Source organism: Vulpes vulpes, chromosome 11 (genome assembly GCF_048418805.1).
Source record: "Vulpes vulpes isolate BD-2025 chromosome 11, VulVul3, whole genome shotgun sequence".
Taxonomy (NCBI): Eukaryota; Metazoa; Chordata; class Mammalia; order Carnivora; family Canidae; genus Vulpes; species Vulpes vulpes.
Genome location: NC_132790.1, coordinates 61,761,123 through 61,779,593, shown reverse-complemented (window position 1 = coordinate 61,779,593; position 18,471 = coordinate 61,761,123). Strand labels below are relative to the sequence as shown.

General features: G+C 38.6%; 1 protein-coding gene across 2 annotated transcripts in view; it reads left to right on the top strand.

Moving 5' to 3' along the window:
• ULK4 (unc-51 like kinase 4) overlaps window positions 1-18,471 on the top strand; it is a 589,543-nt gene that overhangs the window by 88,035 nt on the left and 483,037 nt on the right. For both annotated transcript variants that reach the window (XM_026000954.2, XM_072726539.1), the window contains exon 18: window positions 18,352-18,459. In XM_026000954.2, coding sequence (XP_025856739.1) covers window positions 18,352-18,459 — 108 coding nt within the window. The remainder of the gene's footprint in view (window positions 1-18,351; window positions 18,460-18,471) is intronic.

Here is an 18,471-nt window from a genome sequence, read left to right as displayed (position 1 = left end):
GACACTTTATCTTCTATAATAGGAAGAGAGGATTAATAAAGGTAAGTGGATGAGGGAGGGCATTAAGATTGGGTGGTGGGAGGATGTGCAAGATCTTGCATCTACTGGCTTCTGACAATGGACTATGTCAAGGTCAACATCAGAAAGAGGGAAATGCGCGCCCAGGGGATTTGAAGTAGATAAGTTCAGAAGCTGTCCTCTCCTTGGATGAGAAAGCTGGCTCACTAGGGAAAGAGAACATTCCACAGAAACTAAGCTTGTGATAAAGAATTTAAGGTGAAAGAAACGAGTCTGCCTTCTTGTATGATGTTCTCCAAAAGACCATTGGGTTTCCAGTCAAAGGAGTGGTTGAGTCCTTTGGAGGGAGAGAGTGGCCACTTTCAAACCCTTTTACATAGGATCCTATGGTTTTGAGTCTTATTATACCCCAGGACTCAGTCCACGTAGGGAAGCAAGTAAAGAAGGCTGAAAAGAAGGTAATGTACTCATTGGTTTGGATGGTATTATTGCATTATTATTGCATTATTGCATTTAAAACATCATCATGGAAAGGCTTTGAGAAAGGATCTTTTTTTTTTTTTTTTTTAATATTTATTTATTCCTGAGAGAGAGAGAGAGAGGCAGAGACACAGGCAGAGGGAGAAGCAGGCTCCATGTAGTGAGCCCAACGTGGGACTCAATGCCAGGTCTCCAGGATCAGGCTCTGGGCCAAAGGCAATGCTAAACCTCTGAGCCACCAGGGCTGCCCAAGAAAGGATCTTAAAAAGATGAGACTGGAGATTAGAGAGTATTTGAATTTAAGAAGTACTGGAGGTACTGTCAGGGTCCAGGAGATGACTGTGGGTGAGTGGCTGAATTGGGATGGAAACAGGCTAACGAACTGAGCAATGAGAACTATGTGGTTGGGGTTCTGGGTGTGTCTTCCACATGGATGTCCACTTTGCTGAAGATATGGACATGACTGCAGATGGGAAGGAAGGTGAGGAGCAAGGAATCAGTAGAGAAGAGGAGTGAGCCAGGGGGTCAGTTGTCTAGGGCACCCAGGAGGCTGGTGCATTATTATTATGTGAGATTCAGTCAGGGGTCCTTTTTTTTTTTTTTTTCCTAATTTAAATTCAATTTGCCAACATATAGTATAACATCCAGTGCTCATCCCATCATGTGCCCTCCTTGATGCCCATCATCCAGTTACCCTATCCCCCCACCTGCCTCCCCTTTGCAACCCAGCATTTATTTCCCAGAGTTAAGGATCTCTTATGGTTTGTTTTCCTCTCTAATTCTTCCGCATTTAGTTTCCCCTCCTTCCCTTATGGTTCCTTTTACTATTTCTTATATTCCACATGTGAGTGAAACCATCTGATAATGATCTTTCTCTGATTGACTTATTTCACTCAGCATAATACCTTCCAGTTCCATCTACGTTGATGTAAATGGTAGGTATTCATTCTTTCTGATGGCTGAGTAATATTCCATTGTGTATATATAGACCACATCTTCCTTATATATTCATTTATTGAAGGACATCCTGGCTCCTTTCACTGTTTGGCTGCTGTGAACATTGCTGCTATGAACATTAGGGTGCAAGTGTCCTGCCATTTCACTACATCTGTATCTTTGGGGTAAATACCCAGCAGTGTGATTACTGGGTCATAGGGTAGCTCTATTTATAACTTCTTGAGGAACCTCCATACTGCTTTCCAGAGTGGTGCACCAGCTTCCATTCCCAACAGTACAAGAGGGTTCCCTTTTCTACACATCCTTGCCAACACCTGTTGTTTCCCGTCTCGTTCATTTTAGCCATTCTCACTGGTATAAAGTGGTATCTCATTGTGGTTTTGACTTGTATTTCCCTGAATGCAAGTGATGTGGAACATTTTTTCATCTGTCTGTTGGCCATGTGTATGTCTTCAGTGGAGAAATGTCTGTTCATGTCTTCTGCCTGTTTCTTGACTGTTTGGTTTTTACCTGTTGAGTTTGAAAAGTTCTTTATAGATCTTGATACTAGCCTTTTATATGTCATTTGCAAATATCTTCTCCCATTCTGTGGGTTGCTGTTTAGTTTTTTAATCGGGGGTCCTTTGGCATGACAAAAAGTTTGGGAATGTTAGCAGGAGTGTGAAGGACACTAGCCTCCTCTCACCTCTAGATATACTTTGAGTTAGGTTCAGTATCACCTTTGCTGCATGCCAGGGCAACAGCAAACAGAGAGAGACATAAATTTTTGACCAGGATCTCAGAGAAAATGATTTCTCTCTTCTTCGGATATGATATTTAAATTTGGCCCATCACTGGGACTTGGTTAACAAAAGTGTTGTATGTCTGCCAGTATATGTGTCACAGCTCAAGACATAGTATTTACTCAATTGTGGTGGGTGGGAAGAACTTCTAAGAAAAAAAAATTAGCCATGTTTCTGGTAATACTTTTCTGTCTAAAGCCTGCAGTTAAGCCAGTTCTTCTTGTTGATAGCAATTTGTAAAAATGGTGTTTAGATGCTTTCCTGGAGAAAAAAAAAAAAGACTTCTACCTTGTTGGTAGAAGTCTTTATATTTTCCCCCCTTTTGTAGTTATTAAAAAGCCCCACAAAGTGGTTTGTGCCCCATTGTTGTGTCATTGTAGTCTTCTCAGGAGTTTTGTGTTGAGGGCCTGGGAGATGCCATCTTTAATATTAGATACTGTGAAACCATATCTGGCTCCTGTATAGCCCAAGCTGAGACTGTTTTCAATTACTGTGCTCCACATTGTTAGTTTTAGCAACTCTGCCCTTGTACCTCCCTGCTAAACAAACTTGTTTTACTGTTACTTTTTAGACAGCATCAGAAACAAATTTGTTAAAAAATGATAAAGAGTTGAATAGTATTCAGGTCTTTGTGTGGGACAAAGTGAAACATTCTGGATTTGTTGTATTAAGCCATGATGCCTAAAGTACATATCATCTGGGAGAATTGCCATATTTGAATCACTTTTGCATTAAACACATATTAAACAGCTCACATCAAAGAATTCTTAAAAGGCATGTTTCCTAATTTCTTATAATGGTAGGATTCATTTAATTTCTTACCTAACATGTTGTAGAACGATTTTTAGCTTCTGTGTTTTCTGCTGTAATTTTTATGCTCATTTTACATAGGCTATGCATATACCTTTGTTATAATATTTTAAGAGCAGCAGTTGTGAGGCTTATATATTTGAATGTGATATAATTTAGTAATCCTTGGGAGCCTAGCAGAGCATCACATTTAATTTTCTATTAGATGAAAGAAACCTGGAAAGAGAATTGGTGATGGAGAGAATTGCACAAAACAAAACTAATCAGAGCTGATCCCTGAGGCAGAAAACTGCAATTTAAAATGAGCTTCCTTTGTATTTGAGGAATGTTGACGGACAACTATTAAGAGCATAGTAACAAGTAAATAATAGTAGTTATATATAGTAAGCTCCAACCACACTATTGAGGTTATATTCTTTGTGCCATAACTTTTAAATTATTCCAGACCCTAAACGACTCAATATTAATGAAGGACAATGGTAACTTGGTTTCTTAAGAAAACATTTATGTAGCAGGCATAATTGTGTTCTGTTGATCCCAAGTAAAAATGTCATTTGACTCTCGATAAAGATGTGAGTGTGTGTGTATGTGTGTGTATGTGTGTGTGTGTATATATATATATATATATATATATATATATATATATATATATATATAAAATCTACACCCTGCTACCTCCTTCATTAGGTACAGAAGAAGGGGTTTACCATGACAGTGTGGCAGTACCTGGAATATGTGTCTGGCTTTGCTTTTTCTGTCTAGAATGACTTCTCCTTCCCTCTTGGTCAGATTTAGTTTGTGGTTGCCAGGAGGAGGTGGAGGAGGGTGGAAATAAAGGGTAAGTATCTCTTTCCAGTATAGCTATCAAAGAGTCCTGGCTGCAGTACCTGACATTGGTAAGAAAGCACTTGTTAGAACAGCATGACTTTTTTTTGTCATGGTAGGTTGATACTAGATTGAGGACTCTAGAGACTGCCAATGTCTTACTTTGTTTTACCCTCCCTTAGCCACTGCCACACATTTGCCAATGGTGAACATTGTTGCTTGATGAGTAGTCAAGAAGCCAAATATAGGGGCTGATTCTCTGATACCAAGATGACATATGAATTCAGTGTCCCTGGCAATTCTAACAGTTCCTTTTTTTTTTTAATTTGACTAAAACTAACTCAAAACTATAAAATCAATAGTTTGTGAAGGCTTCGAAGGCTATTACTGAAAATGAAACCTGACAACTTAGTCATTGGTCAGTCTAAGTGTTTAATAATATTGATATGATTTTCCAAGAAGGAAAAGATGAATCTAGCTCATGGGGACAGAGGAAGGTAGGGAATGTCATAATTTTAATGATAATTGGTTTCAGAAACCAATATGGGAAAAACTGGAAAGTGAAGCTTGCAGAGGGAATTATATCATTCATAGTTCCTCACACATGGTGCCCTCAAATTGGGATAATTCACTGATGGTTCATTTACAAAGGGATGATTAACTACAAGAGATGGTGCAGTTATCCGGGGTTAGTAATAGCAGGGTTGCTCTTACCTCTTGGTCCAAAGAGAAGAAGGGAGGTACATGCCATTCCTGGCACAACATTTGGGAGTTGCATTGGGAGGCTGACTTAAAGGGGCAGTACTATTGATAGTACTGGTAGAGATGGCTGAAGTGCAGGGGCAGAGATGGTTAATCAATACATGGAATAGGCATCTGTCCCTGTGAGGACAAAACATTCCCTTCATGATCAGAGTTCCAGTGTAATCAGTCTGCCACTGGGTGACCACTTGGGTCCTCTAGACAATGGAGTTACATCAAGACTCAGTGTTGGCTTTTGTTCATGACAGGTTGGGAACTTGGCAATGGCAATGGCCAAGTTATCCCTAGTGAGCAGAAGTCCATGTTGTTGGGCTCTTGCATAGCCTCCAACCTTGGCCTCCATGCTGTTTTGTTTGTACATGGGCTCATTGAGCAAGTACCAGGGAAAATGGTGAAGGATGTTGATTGGCATCCCCAGGTGGTTCTGCTTTTCCAGCTGACTATTGATGCCTGCTGGTGGGGCATTTCTGGAGGTGAATTATGAATGTATTTACAGTCTATTGCCATTCAAGAGGCTTCCATCTATACCTCTCTCCCTATAGTTTAAACTTTTTTTTTTTCTGTCTCTTTTTTTTGGGGGGGCATGATTTTGTTCTTTCTAGGTTTTTGATCCCCTTCAGTTACTGCCTCTGAGTTGGTGTAGATCCATCTCTTAATCCATCTCTCTTTGTTAATAGGTGTACCACACAAAGTTTTGCAGACTCAGAGTATTTTCTTTCATCATTGTCTTTGTGGGCCGAGTTGAGTGGGGTTACAGTGAAGTGGCCATCCACTTTCTGTTGATGCAGATTCATATGTGAACTGGAGAGGGAGGAAATACAGAACTCCCTAGGAAGTCATGAAAATGGGTCAAGGAAGGGAGAGGCAGCTGAGCAGTGGGAGCAGATAACCATAGGAGTCTGAGTCACCTGCATTTGGAGTGAATGAAACTGCTTGGCTTGGGCCCATTCTTACCACTGTAATTTAAAAATAAAATGCTATTGTGTGCAACCAATGTTATAGTAACATGCAGTTCATGATGGGTAGGTCAGGTTTCCTATTATTCCAGGGTCAGGCATTCAGTCTCCACCAGGGTCCAGCAACAAGCCTGGAGCTGCTTTTCAAATGGAGTGTGATTGTTGACAGAGGGCAGGACAAGACCTTATTCCAAAATCCTAGAGGGTCTGTGTTATGATTTCTGCTGCTAGGGCTTGCCACAGGCTTTGTATAGCATCCCTATCTGCCACATTCAGTTCCAAAGGCATTAAGTCTGCTGAGTCTTAAGACTCAGCTGAGGGCAGCCCTGGTGGCTCAGCGGTTTAGCGTCTGCTTTCAGCCCAGGGTGTGATCTTGGAGACCTGGGATTGAGTCCCACGTCGGGCTCCCTGCATGGACCCTGCTTCTCCCTCTATCTGTGTCTCTGCCTCTCTCTCTATCTCCTCTCTGTGTATTCTCATGAATAAATAAAATCTTAAAAAAAAAAAAAAACTTTAGCTTGGACTGGTTGTAGAACCCTTTCATGGACCCCTCTCAAAACTAGCAGCCTTGTCAATGATCAGTAAATGGGTTGGAGCCTCCAAAATCCAAGCAGACTCACCCATTATTGAGCCTCCTTATTTGGGTGAGTAATGCAAGGTACAGCAATCTTCTCTCTTACTTTAGAGGGAATATTATCACATGCCCCAAGACCGCTGGATTCCTAGGTACTTACCAGTGTAATAGGCCATGAATTTTTGCAGGACTTATCTCCTACCCTCTGACATACAAATTAGGGTGCTACTTACCAGGTCTATTTAGCATGTCACCAGTATAAAGAAACAGTATGATATCCTGAAGATTATCAAGATGAGGGGGTCCCTCTGGACTATATTATGACAGAGCAGGAGACTTGATATAGGGGCAATTTGGCAAGCAGAAACTGCTTCTGATTTTATTCACTGATTGGAATGGAAAAGAAAGCGGAACAAGTGCCAGGGGCTATGGCTATGTTAATTTACTTCTGTAGAGATACAGTTACAATAGGCATCATCAGCTGATTAAATCTGCAGTCATCTGTATCTCGAACCCTTGTGGCTTCTCTACTGGCCTAAAGGGCAAGTTAAATGTGGATGTGTTAGAAGTAACCATCCCTGTGCTTTTCAAGTCTTTGGTGACACTGGTTCCTAATCACTGATCTAGTGGATATGGCTTGCTTTTGGTTTATTGTCATTGGGTGGACAGACAAGGCAGGTGTTGTAGTTCTAGGAGTTTCCACTTTGTCTCTTTGTACTCAGTCTTCAGTCCGCTGGGTGGGAATCAATTGTGGGGATCCTACTAGTTACTATATCTTTTCTCATTGCAGTTCTAGGACTAGGGAAATAACCAAAGATAGGCCCATGGGCCCATTGGACAGATGTGAAATGGATTTAGTAAGATCCTATGTGGCACCAGGCCTCGATGAGCTCTTTCTTGATCTGACTACTGGAGTATAGTGGCTTCTTAGATCTCCAGAGATCAGCCCAAGTTCAGAGCCAGTATCTAAGAAGTTCGAAGGGTCTGGGAATTTTCCCAGGACAATTTACCCAATTGTCCCATGGTAAAAGTCTGAGGACTTTCTGGGGGAAGGAAAGTGGTAGGGGAAGATCCACAGCATTCACTGTGGCCATTTTTTAGAGGTCCTTGTGGAAGGGACCTTTAGCTTAGTGAATGAGCTCTGGATCTTGAACTGTCTTGGGCATTGGATCTGGATGAGAAGCTGTAAATCCTTGGTATGGTTTTTTTTGTTTCGTTTTTTTTTTTTTTTTTTAGGGTTCTGCCCAATAGACCTAGAAATTTTATTATATGTCAAACATCAAATTAGTAGGCTGATTTGATGGCAGTTTACCATTGTCTTGGATTCTAGTGGGTCAGAGTACTTTGATCATCAGATTGCCATGTGACTCACTGTGGCACTTGTGCCTATGGTTAAGTGCTCATTGGCCTCTATCATTGCTAGATTCCATTATTCCCATTGTGACCAGAGAACCCAGTTCTGTTGTATTTTCCACTCTCCCCTCTGGCCTGTCAAGGATAGCCAAGGGCTTCTCAAAGATTCTGGTGCCCCACTCGGTAACTCATGTTTTTCAGGCCCACCTGGGATTGGTGGTTTAGGGTGGGTGGGCAGATTGCATTTGTAGAACCATTCCAACATTTTCAGTTCTGAGTTTTCAGACTCTGTTCTCTGTAATTCTGATGTCCAGGCTATGCCCCAGACCAATTAAATTAGACTTTTCTGGGGCTGGATTCAGGTATCTATAGTTTTTAAAGCTCTGCGAATGATTCCAATATGAGGGCAATGTTGAGTCCCACAGTAGTGATTTCAGTGTTGTTCTAGACCTTAAGCATCACTGCGCAACTTGTCGGATATACAAATTCTCAGGCCCCCACCCCAGACATACTGAATGAGAAACTCTGGGGGTGGAGTCTAGCACTGTTTTTACAAATTCTTTAGTAAAATTGAGAATCACTGTTCTACAGTCTGCTGGGGGAAATCCTAGCATTTTGACCTCATTAACTATAGACTATCATTAAGGTCATGTTATCACTAGTCAGCCTCGAAAACTCCCAGGTATTTGAGTCTTTGGTCTCCCAGGTGAGAGGCAATGTGAATGTGACCTGTAGAAATGCTTTTCAGACTTGGTTCAGCTCTCAGGAAGATTTCCCCCTGCTTCATTTAGTACCAAGATCTCAGGACTCCTTACTGTCCTCTCTTGCAGGCTGGTTCATTTTTTATTCTTACATCCTTGGAATTTCAACTGAATGTAAATGATCTCCTATATTTGATGCCACACTATGGATAGGGCCTAAGGTTTGTCTTTTGTTCCATTTCAAAAGGTTATTTCAAGGTCACCAAGATTTAGCACATGCCACCAAGGTTAAAGTATCCTTTTTTTAAAAAAAAAAGATTTATTTATTTTGAGAGAGAGAGAGTGAGAGAGAAAGGGTGAAAGAGCATGTGTGCGCAGGGGGAGAGGGAGAGAGACTCTCAAGCAGACTCCCTGTTGAGCATGAAGTCCAATATGGGGCTCAATCCCATGACCCTGAAATCAGGATCTGAGGCAAAATCAAGAGTCAGTTGCTTAACTGACAGAGCCACCCAGGTGTCCAGGGTTAAAGTATCTTGAGTGCTTGCTTATTTTTCTGTTTTCCTCTTTTCTATTTTTTGGTCTTTCAGGTTTCCTTAATTTCTTTCCAATTTAGCTGTACATTTTTATTAAGATACTTAAAAATATTTTACCCGATGTTTCTTGTTATTTTCAATGTAAGGAATATTCAGGATATGTTGTATGCCATCCATCTGAAAGGACAAAAAGTTTTAATGGTTACTCAGATTTCAAACTACAGATTCATTACAGATTTATTGCACTGTGACATCTAATTTCTTAACTTAATCTGCATAGCAAGATTTATTCATATACTTGTAATACACTGCTTTTTCTGGTGGTTGGTGCTTCGCAGCTGGGGTGCAGATTCATGATATAAATGTTGATGGCAGATCTTAGCTGCCACACAAATGATCTTTCACCCTTAGATATATGTGTGATAGTTTACTGAGTGTTTTATTAATGATTATTTTAAAGTATGAAAACTCCTTTATTTCTGTGTATAACTCGAGTGGTCTTCTTACATTGAACAAGGGTTCAGTCTCATGATAGACTAGTTTATGTTGCGGTAATGGAGACTATCAACATCTCGGGCTCACCTTTGTTCTTACAGGGCCTAAGTGGCTCTGAGGGCAGCTGACCTCTGCCTTCCAAGCTGCTTCTGTCCTATATGGCATCTCCATCCAGTGTAATGCTTTAAAGTTTCCTGGGGCAAGGAAGAGAGACTGGAAAATTGCACATGGGCATATGATGGGCATCATTTCCACTTTTAGCCAGTCACCAGAACTAGTCATACTGCCTCATCCAACTCCAAAGGGGGCTGAGAAATCTTTTTATGTGTCCAGGAAAGAAGAGGAACTGGTCAGCTTGGTACTATCTACTGCTTTTCCAGATTGAGTCTGCCTCGTGTAAACATATGCGGTATTTATTAGGAGGGAATGAGCAAGGTCAGAGGCTCCAAGAAAAAGTTTCAAGCAGTCGGGATCTGGCAGCTCTAGAAGGCCTCTGGAGCAGGACCCTCTTGGGGTCTGGCTTGTGGCCCCCACCAGAATGGTGAACGAATTTCAGTTTCTTTACTCTGTGTCACGCCGCTCAAGGTTCAGATTTCTGAGCAAGAACCCTGCTGGTTGAATTTGAATTGTGGCCTTCCCTTGACTGTACCAGTCCATGGAAGGAAAGATGTTTCTGAAGGGAGTCAGGGACCCTTTCAGGTTCCTTATTTGGAGTGCAGAACGTCTGTTTTGTTATCCCACAGACTAAGCGCAGTATAGGAGAGGTACTTCCCCAGAAGGAAGCTGAGGGATGTTAGGAAGAGGGACTGGTGACCAAAAAATGACAAATTTCTTTTGCAGTCTAGAGTTATTGACACCTAATTTAAAAATAAAACCCCGAAACAACCCTGGGAAGTTGATAAATCTTGTGTGCCTAGTGCTTCCAAACTTACTATAGGACTGTAAAAGACTGTAAGAAATCTGCTTATATATTATATTTGTTTTTCCTGATAGTTTATTATCGTTAAGAGAAGGAATCCAGTTATAGGTTGTTTATTTATATTTAGGCCTCAACAGGGAAGTGACGTGTTAGCAGTCCTTGCCGCATCTTCCCATTATCTGATTTTAGAAGTTAGGTGCCAATTTAAACGCAGTTGCCCAACCAATATACTGAGATTTAGAGATTAAGGGTTACATCCACAGAAGATAATGTGAAAACTTTGATGTCAAGGTGTTGCCAGGAGAGCATCGTGCAGACAATGCTGCTTCATTACAATAACATTTTCAGTTATTAAATACAGAACAGAATTTTATTCAAACAAGTTTTCTATCTTTCTTTTGCATCATTGGCCTGTCTTTGTGTCAAGACTTCATTCTCTCTCTCACTTTTTTAAACTAGTACTTGTGAAAAAGAGTAAAAAGAGGGTTTGGAGTTTCAAGTCTACAAGTGTGATTTTACTTGGCAAGACTTAATCAGAAATGCAAGATCCAAAGGAATCTAAGACTTAATATGAATAAAATTTAAGAAAGGACTATGAGGCTTATCATGTTTTTATTTTATGCTACCCTAGCTATGTTCGGGATATTGAAAGCGGGGTTCTAAGGAAAAAAAAAAACAGCCTGGGCAGATTGGTATCAATTAGAATTCTCTGTTCTCCTGAAATGTTGGGAATACCTCTTACTTCAAAGGTCAGGGGAGGATGCTAAACAATATCTAATTTAAAAGATTATGTTATAGTTGTTAGGATGACTGCTGCTGTATCTCCCACTAGGAGTAGTTACGTAGGACTTAAAAAAGAGGTCTCTTTGGCTTAAAAATGCTGACCAAATAGGAAATGCTAGATATTTTCTGGATCTGGAGTTTCAGTTTCTTTTTGTAGTTGTTAATTGTATACCCTTGAATAGAAACATTTACGAACTATTTTGAGAGTCAGGAGCAAGTAAATTTATTACTGTGCAAGTGTCAGAATATTAGTTTTATAACTGTAGAACTTCCATGCTTTGGTATTCTTAATTCATCTTCCTGTCTTTTTGCCTTTGACCTAAGAGACTCAGTCCAGGGTAGGTAAGAGTGACACACATTTGACCATTTAATTCAACCAGGTGACTTCAGAATAAAGCCAAAGAGGCCTTATTCCACCTTGTCAAAGTAGGTATAAAATAGGTTTGGATTTCAAAGTAGTTTAGGAACTAGTATAATCTTAAGTTATTATTTGTAGTGGTCCACCAATCATGCCTGTGGTCGCAGAAAGATAGTTTCCATTAATGATGGTATAGATATGCTAAAAGCATAATGATACTGGAAATAAGACTCCTCTCATCTCCTCATTTTTCTTAGGTTTTTTAAAAAATGAATGTAATAGTAGCATAATATTTGAATATCTTATTTTTCTTTTTCTTAAAAAATTTTTTTTAAAAGAGAGATAGCATGTGTTTGTGGTGGGGGTGGGGGAAAGGGGCAGAGGGGGAGAGAGAGAGAATCTTAAGCATGGAGCCTGACCCAGGGCCCATTCTCATAAGGTAATGACCTGAACTGAAATCAGGAGTCGACCCTTAACCCCAGTGAGCCACTCTGATGCCCAGTATTTTTAGCTCTCTTAGTTTCAGTGTTCGAAGACTAGGTGAATTTTTACAGAATACAGGAAAATATGCATAAGAACAGTATCTACACATTATTTGGATTTTTGAGTTTGATGAACTAAACAAATGTATTTTTAACTTTTTTGTTCTGTTTCATATCAGCATTTTCCAATGTCCTTGTACCTAGGTCAACAAAAACTTTTCTTCTTGGTATTTGTCATTTATGTGGCATATTTGTTTATTAATCTTACATTTTTCCTTTTTAATTTTTTTTTATTTATTTTATTTATTTATGATAGTCACAGAGAGAGAGAGAGAGAGGCAGAGACACAGGCAGAGGGAGAAGCAGGCTCCATGCACCGGGAGCCCGACGTGGGATTCGATCCGGGGTCTCCAGGATCGTGCCCTGGGTCAAAGGCAGGCGCCAAACCGCTGCGCCACCCAGGGATCCCTGCATTTTTCCTTTTTAATATTAAAATTTCTTTCAAAATTTAAAAATAGCAAGTGGAAAAATCTAAAAAAAAAACATTATATGTTGTGTACTGTTTAGTGCTATCCAAAGTTAGCTTTTGCAAGAGACATGTCAGGTTGCTGTGGTATTACTAGGGTAGATTATATGATGTGTGCCTGTTTACAAGACACCAAGGGCTGAAGCAATTTCTGTTATGCTGCAGGTAGTTCAGACAGTTTTATCTCTTTTAAAGATTTGCAGTGTTGAAATGTTTTTAATTTCAAGTGATACTTACTGATAAAAAATGCCAGTGGATTATAAAATGGAGAAATATTATAAATCCCTGCCACTAACTTTGTGAAGTAGAGAGTGGGATCCAGGTTTCAAATTTAGTATAAGGTTGACTTTTTAAAAGAATTAAACCCTTTATTTTGAGATTATTTTAGATCGTATGCAGTTATAAAAAATAATACAGAATGCTATGGATGTATACTTCATCCAGTTTTTCACAATGGTGACATCTTGGAGAACAGTGTTACAATATTACAATCAGGATATTGGCATTGAAACAGTTAAGAAACAAAACAGTTTCATCTCCAGGGATCCCTCATCTTGCTGTTTTATAACCATACATATTTGCTGTATCACATGTCTCATTCCCACCCCAACCACTGACAACCAGTAATTTACTCTATTTCTATACTCGTGTAATTTTGAGAATGCATAAATGCAATCATATGGTATGGAACCTTTTGGGACTGACTTCTAAAATTTAACATAATTCTTTGGAGATTTATCTAGGATGTTGCTTGTGTCAGTCCCCCCCCCCCTTTTTTTTTCTTACTGGTATTCCATGTTATCAGTTGTATCACAGTTTATTTAACCCCATTTACCCATTGAAAGATACCTGGGTCATTTCAGGTATTAACAATTATTTGTTAAAGCTACACATTGATGTGCAGGTTTTTGTGTGGACGAAAGTCTTCATTTCTGTGGGATAAGTTCCTAAGATCTGAAGTTAGGTAAAGAGTAAACTTACCACCAAGTCATAGTTTTTCTGGGATATATGGCCAGGGGTACAGTTTTCTGGGTAATCACACGTTTAGTTTAGTTTTTTTTTCCCCCCCCAGGAACTGCTACACTATTTTCCAGAGTGGCTATACCATTTTGTAGCCTACCAGCACTGTATGAGTGCTCTAGTTACTTTCCATCCTCAGCAGCAATTGGTGTTGTCACTATTTTGTGCTTTTGCCTTTCTGATAAGTATATAGTGATCTCCCATTATGGTTTTAATTTGCATTTCCCAAATTGCTTATCATATTGAACATATTTTCCTGTGCTTATTTGTCAACTGCACATCTTGTTTGATACAGCGTCTCTGTGCTTTTGGTGTCAAGTCTACTGTTTTACCTACATCCCATTCCCATTCTACCCCCACCCCCCCAGTTTTTTAGTTTCATGTTTTACATTTAAATTCATGGTCTATTTTAAGTTAATGCTTTGTATAAAGTGTTAGACTTAGGTCAAGGCTTACTTTTTCTTTGTCTTTTGTATAACCAGTTGCTCCAGCATCATTTGTTGAAAAGGCTGACTCTCCTCCATTGGATTGCCTTTGTACCTTTGTTAAAAAATACTAGGCTCTACTTGTGTGGAGCTATTTTTTGGATTCTCTGTTCCATTGATCAATATGTCTGTCTCTTTGAAAGTGCCACACAGTTTTGATACATATCTATATAATAAGTGTTGAAATCAGGTAGAATAATTTCAACCACTTTTCTTTTTCAAAATTGTTTTGGCTATTCTAATTCTTTTGCCTTTCCACATAAATTTTAGAATAATCTTGTTGATAGCTACAAAAAATTTTGCTGGGATTTTGATAGGAATTGCATTAAACTGGGCTATCAGATTGGGGAAAATTGACATCTTTACTATGTTGTTTTCCTCTCTCTGCACATGGTATATCTCTTGTTTTGTATTTGTTTAGAAGGTGGTCAAGCAGGACTGGCCACCAGAGGAGACAGAGGGGAGGCTCAGGAAAACAAAGTTTATTATACTCACAGGTCCTAGAGACAGGCAAGGTGTGCCATTCAGGGCCACATGGAAGTGATTAGGAGGCAGAAGACAGCAGCAAGGGGAATGCCTAAGCCGTTGCCTTTATTGGGGTTTCCACAGGAAAGACAAAGGAAGACAAGGGAAGGGTAAATAGTTTAGTATTGGGTTGTTTGATTGACTTCAGCAGGCTTTGGGATATAGGGGTAGTCTCTAGTTGGATGGTAACTGGCTCTGAGATGATGAAGGCAGAAGAATATTACCTCCTGGAGTGTATGGGCCAGATAGAGGAATGGCTAGTTTGCATATCAAATAGATAATTATTTGGGTCTTTGATGTCTCTAAGAATTGGCTACCCTTGGGAAGGCCAGTTTCTCCCCAGTCAGAAAGATTTTTTTAAGATGTCAGTACATCATAATTACAGAAAATACAACACACACATACACATGCACACAAATTCATTTCTCCATTTATTTAGATCTTCTTTGATTTCTTTTAAACAATATTGTGTGGTTTTAGCATATAGATCCTATACATGTTTTATTAGACTTATACTATTTAACATTTGCAGTGATTGTAAATGGCATTTTTAATTTAAGTTTCCATGTGTTCATTACTTATATGAAAAAATGCAGTTAGTTTTTGAATGCTAATATTTTATCCTGTCACCTTGCTAGCCTCATAAGTTGTAAGGAGTTTGTTTCTGTAGATTTTTTGGTATTTTCTGTAAAGACAATCATGTCATTTGCAAATAGCTTTCTATTTCATATTGAGTGAATTGTGATAGTCTGTGTTTTCCAAGGGGTTGGCCCATTTTGTCTAAGTTGCCAAATTTGTATGTGTAATGTCCTTTTGATATGTCTTGCTTGTTTTCTGCCCACTTGTTTTGTCAATTATTGAGAAGAAGATGTTGGAGTCTACAAGTATAATTCGGGGTTCATTTCTTTTTATAACTTTGTCAGTTTTTGGTTCACATATTTTACAACTGTTTGGTACATGCACATTTAGGATTGGTATATTTCATTGGTGGATTGCCCCTTTTATTATTATGTAATATTTCTCTTGGTCTCCGGTGATTCTCTTTGCTCTGAAATCTGTTGTGTGATATTAACATAGCCATTCCTGTTTTGCTTTGATTACTGCTGTATATATATATGTATATATACATATATATATGTATATATACATATATATATACACACACACAAACATATATATTTGCTTTCAATTTGTCTATATCACCATCTTTGATATTTCTTGTAGATAGCATAAACTTGGATATTTTATCTATATATCTATATATCTATATATCTATATATCTATATATATATATACATAGCCATTCCTGTTTTGCTTTGATTACTGCTGTATATATATATGTATATATACATATATATACACACACACACATATATATTTGCTTTCAATTTGTCTATATCACCATCTTTGATATTTCTTGTAGATAGCATAAAGTTGGATATTTTATTTTATTTTATTTTATTTTTTTTTAAAGTTGGATATTTTAAATGAACTCTTTAAATTTTTTTTTTTTTTTATTTATAATAGTCACATAGAGAGAGAGAGAGAGAGAGAGGCAGAGACACAGGTAGAGGGAGAAGCAGGCTCCATGCACCGGGAGCGCGATGTGGGACTCGAACCCAGGTCTCCAGGATCGTGCCCTGGGCCAAAGGCAGGGGCCAAACCGCTGCGCCACCCAGGGATCCTTAAATGAACTCTTTAAATTGTATTTAGACCATTTACATTTAATATAATTATATATTTGATACTAAGTCTACCATTTTGCTCTTCTTCTTGCTATTTTTCATTTTTACTTTTATATGAATTACTGAACATTTTTTATAATTTTGATTTTTTTATAGTATTTGAGTGTATCTGTATAGATTTTACTGGTTCTAGATATTAGATATACAACATACATATAATATATATGTGTAGACTTTTGTGTAACCTGTCGTTTTACCAGTTTAAGTGAAGTATAGAAAACTTACCTCCTTTTCAACCTTTTAATTTCCCTCATTTAAAAAAATACTTATTTATTCATAAGAGACACAGAGAATGAGAGAGGCAGAGACACACAGGCAGAGGGAGAAGCAGGGTCCATGCGGGGAGCCCGGTGGGACTTGATCCCGGGTCTCCAGGATCATGCTCTGGGCAGAAGGTGGTGCTAAACCACCGAGCCACCCAGGCTGCCCCTATTTCCCTCATTTTCATATAATTGTAAATATGTCCTCTAAATATTTAGAGCCAAAGCAGACATTATTATAATATTTGCTTCAACCAACAAACATAGTTTAGGAAACCTAAAAAGAGAAGAAAAGCCTGTTATATTTACTTATATTTTTGCTTCTCATGTTCTTGTTTCCTTCTTGATAATTCCAAGGTTCTTTCCTCTATCATTTTTCTCTTTGGAATGCTTCCTCTAGCATTCTTTTGGGGTAGGTATGCTGGTAATGAATTGCTGTTTTTGTAGGTTACAAAATAAAACCCCCCAAAGTCTGAATATTGTTAATATCAGATAATTTGATGTAATGCTAGTGGATGATTAGTTAAGGTCAAGGAAAAGGAAGACTGTAGAAGTGACCTGGTGCAAGCACTAATGTGATTTTACGTTTACCTTTCCTTCTCACTCACTTCACATAGAGGGTTCATTCTGTGTGAGGCAGTAAGTGGTGAGGGATACTCATTGCAATATATCTGTTCAGGGGAATACTGCTCAATAATAAAAAGAACAAACTATCGATATATGCTACAACATGGGTGACTCCCCAAAGCATTATGCTAAGTGAACAGAGCAAGAGCAAAAAGAATACATAGTATATGATCCCATTTACATGAACTCTAGAAAATGTGAATTAATAACAGAAAGTAAATCAATAGCTGTCCAGGGAAAGGAAGAAAGGGAGCAAAATGGAGGGATTACCAAGGGAACTTGAGGTAACATGTGGAGGTATTATCTTGTCTGCGGTGGTGATTTCATAGATGTATACATATGTTAGATGTACCGAATTGTACATTTTAAATATATGTGATTTATTCTGTCAGTTATAACTTAATAAAGCTGTTTAAAAAATACCACATCAACAAGTGTTCCTCCAGTGCATGGCTATTGTGCAGTAACCCCACATGCAGGTCCAACTCATCCACACTCTTGTTTACAGAGTGAGGCCCATGATCACGTGCTTGGAAGTTGTGGCATTGTCAAATTCTTCTGGAAGTTTTTAAATGCTTTCTTCAGTTTCTGTACTTAAATCTTTGTTGACAGTAAGAAACAGTTTTATCTGTGCACTATACTTTGAATCACACTGTTTGGGGTGCACTATTTTATATACATTTTTTTCCATCTCAGAATGGGGCCATTCTACATGTATCATTTTGAATCTACTTTATTCTACTTTATGGTCACACTGTGATTTGACTAATTTGTGTTCTGGTGTATGAATTCTGGCAATGAGCATATGTATGTAATTTTCTTAGCATGACTCCCATGAACTTAACTGGATCTGATAAAATATCCTGCTGAATTTCAAAGTGGATTATCTCAAAACTTTGGTATAACATTTCCTTCTCTCAGATTTTTAGAAGAATCATTTAAAAGTTTCATGCAGTGTAAGAATTTTTCAAACTGGGGTGTGCTGGAGGATGGTAGGCTCTAGCCTGGTAAAATCTGTGCTTAGATCTTGGCTGTCCAAGTGAACTGGACAGAGAGACTTGCTGTTTGTCTTTCAGCCTCCCTTTCCTGTCTTTAGAGATGGAGCAATAGTTGCCTTGTAGGATCAGCAATACAGTGAAAGTGCTTGGTAACTGAAAAGTGCTATATGTATGTGCCTTTCTTTTACTGAATATATTTTTACCTTCATCTGGGATAGTTACTAATTTTTTTCAGGAATAAGTCTCATATTTTGAAAATAATTTGGACACTAGTTCTTAAAAATGGAGGGCAAATTTTGTAGAGTGTCAGGTCTTTTACATACAGGTTAAAGAACTGAGAAATACATGTGAACTAATATACTTTTTTTCCTTTTCAGGCAATTGCTGTCTTAACTGAATTAATTAGGGAAAACTTCAGGAATAGCAAACTAAAACAGTGCCTCTTACCAACGCTTGGGGAGCTGATCTACCTTGTAGCCACCCAGGTGAGGCCATCT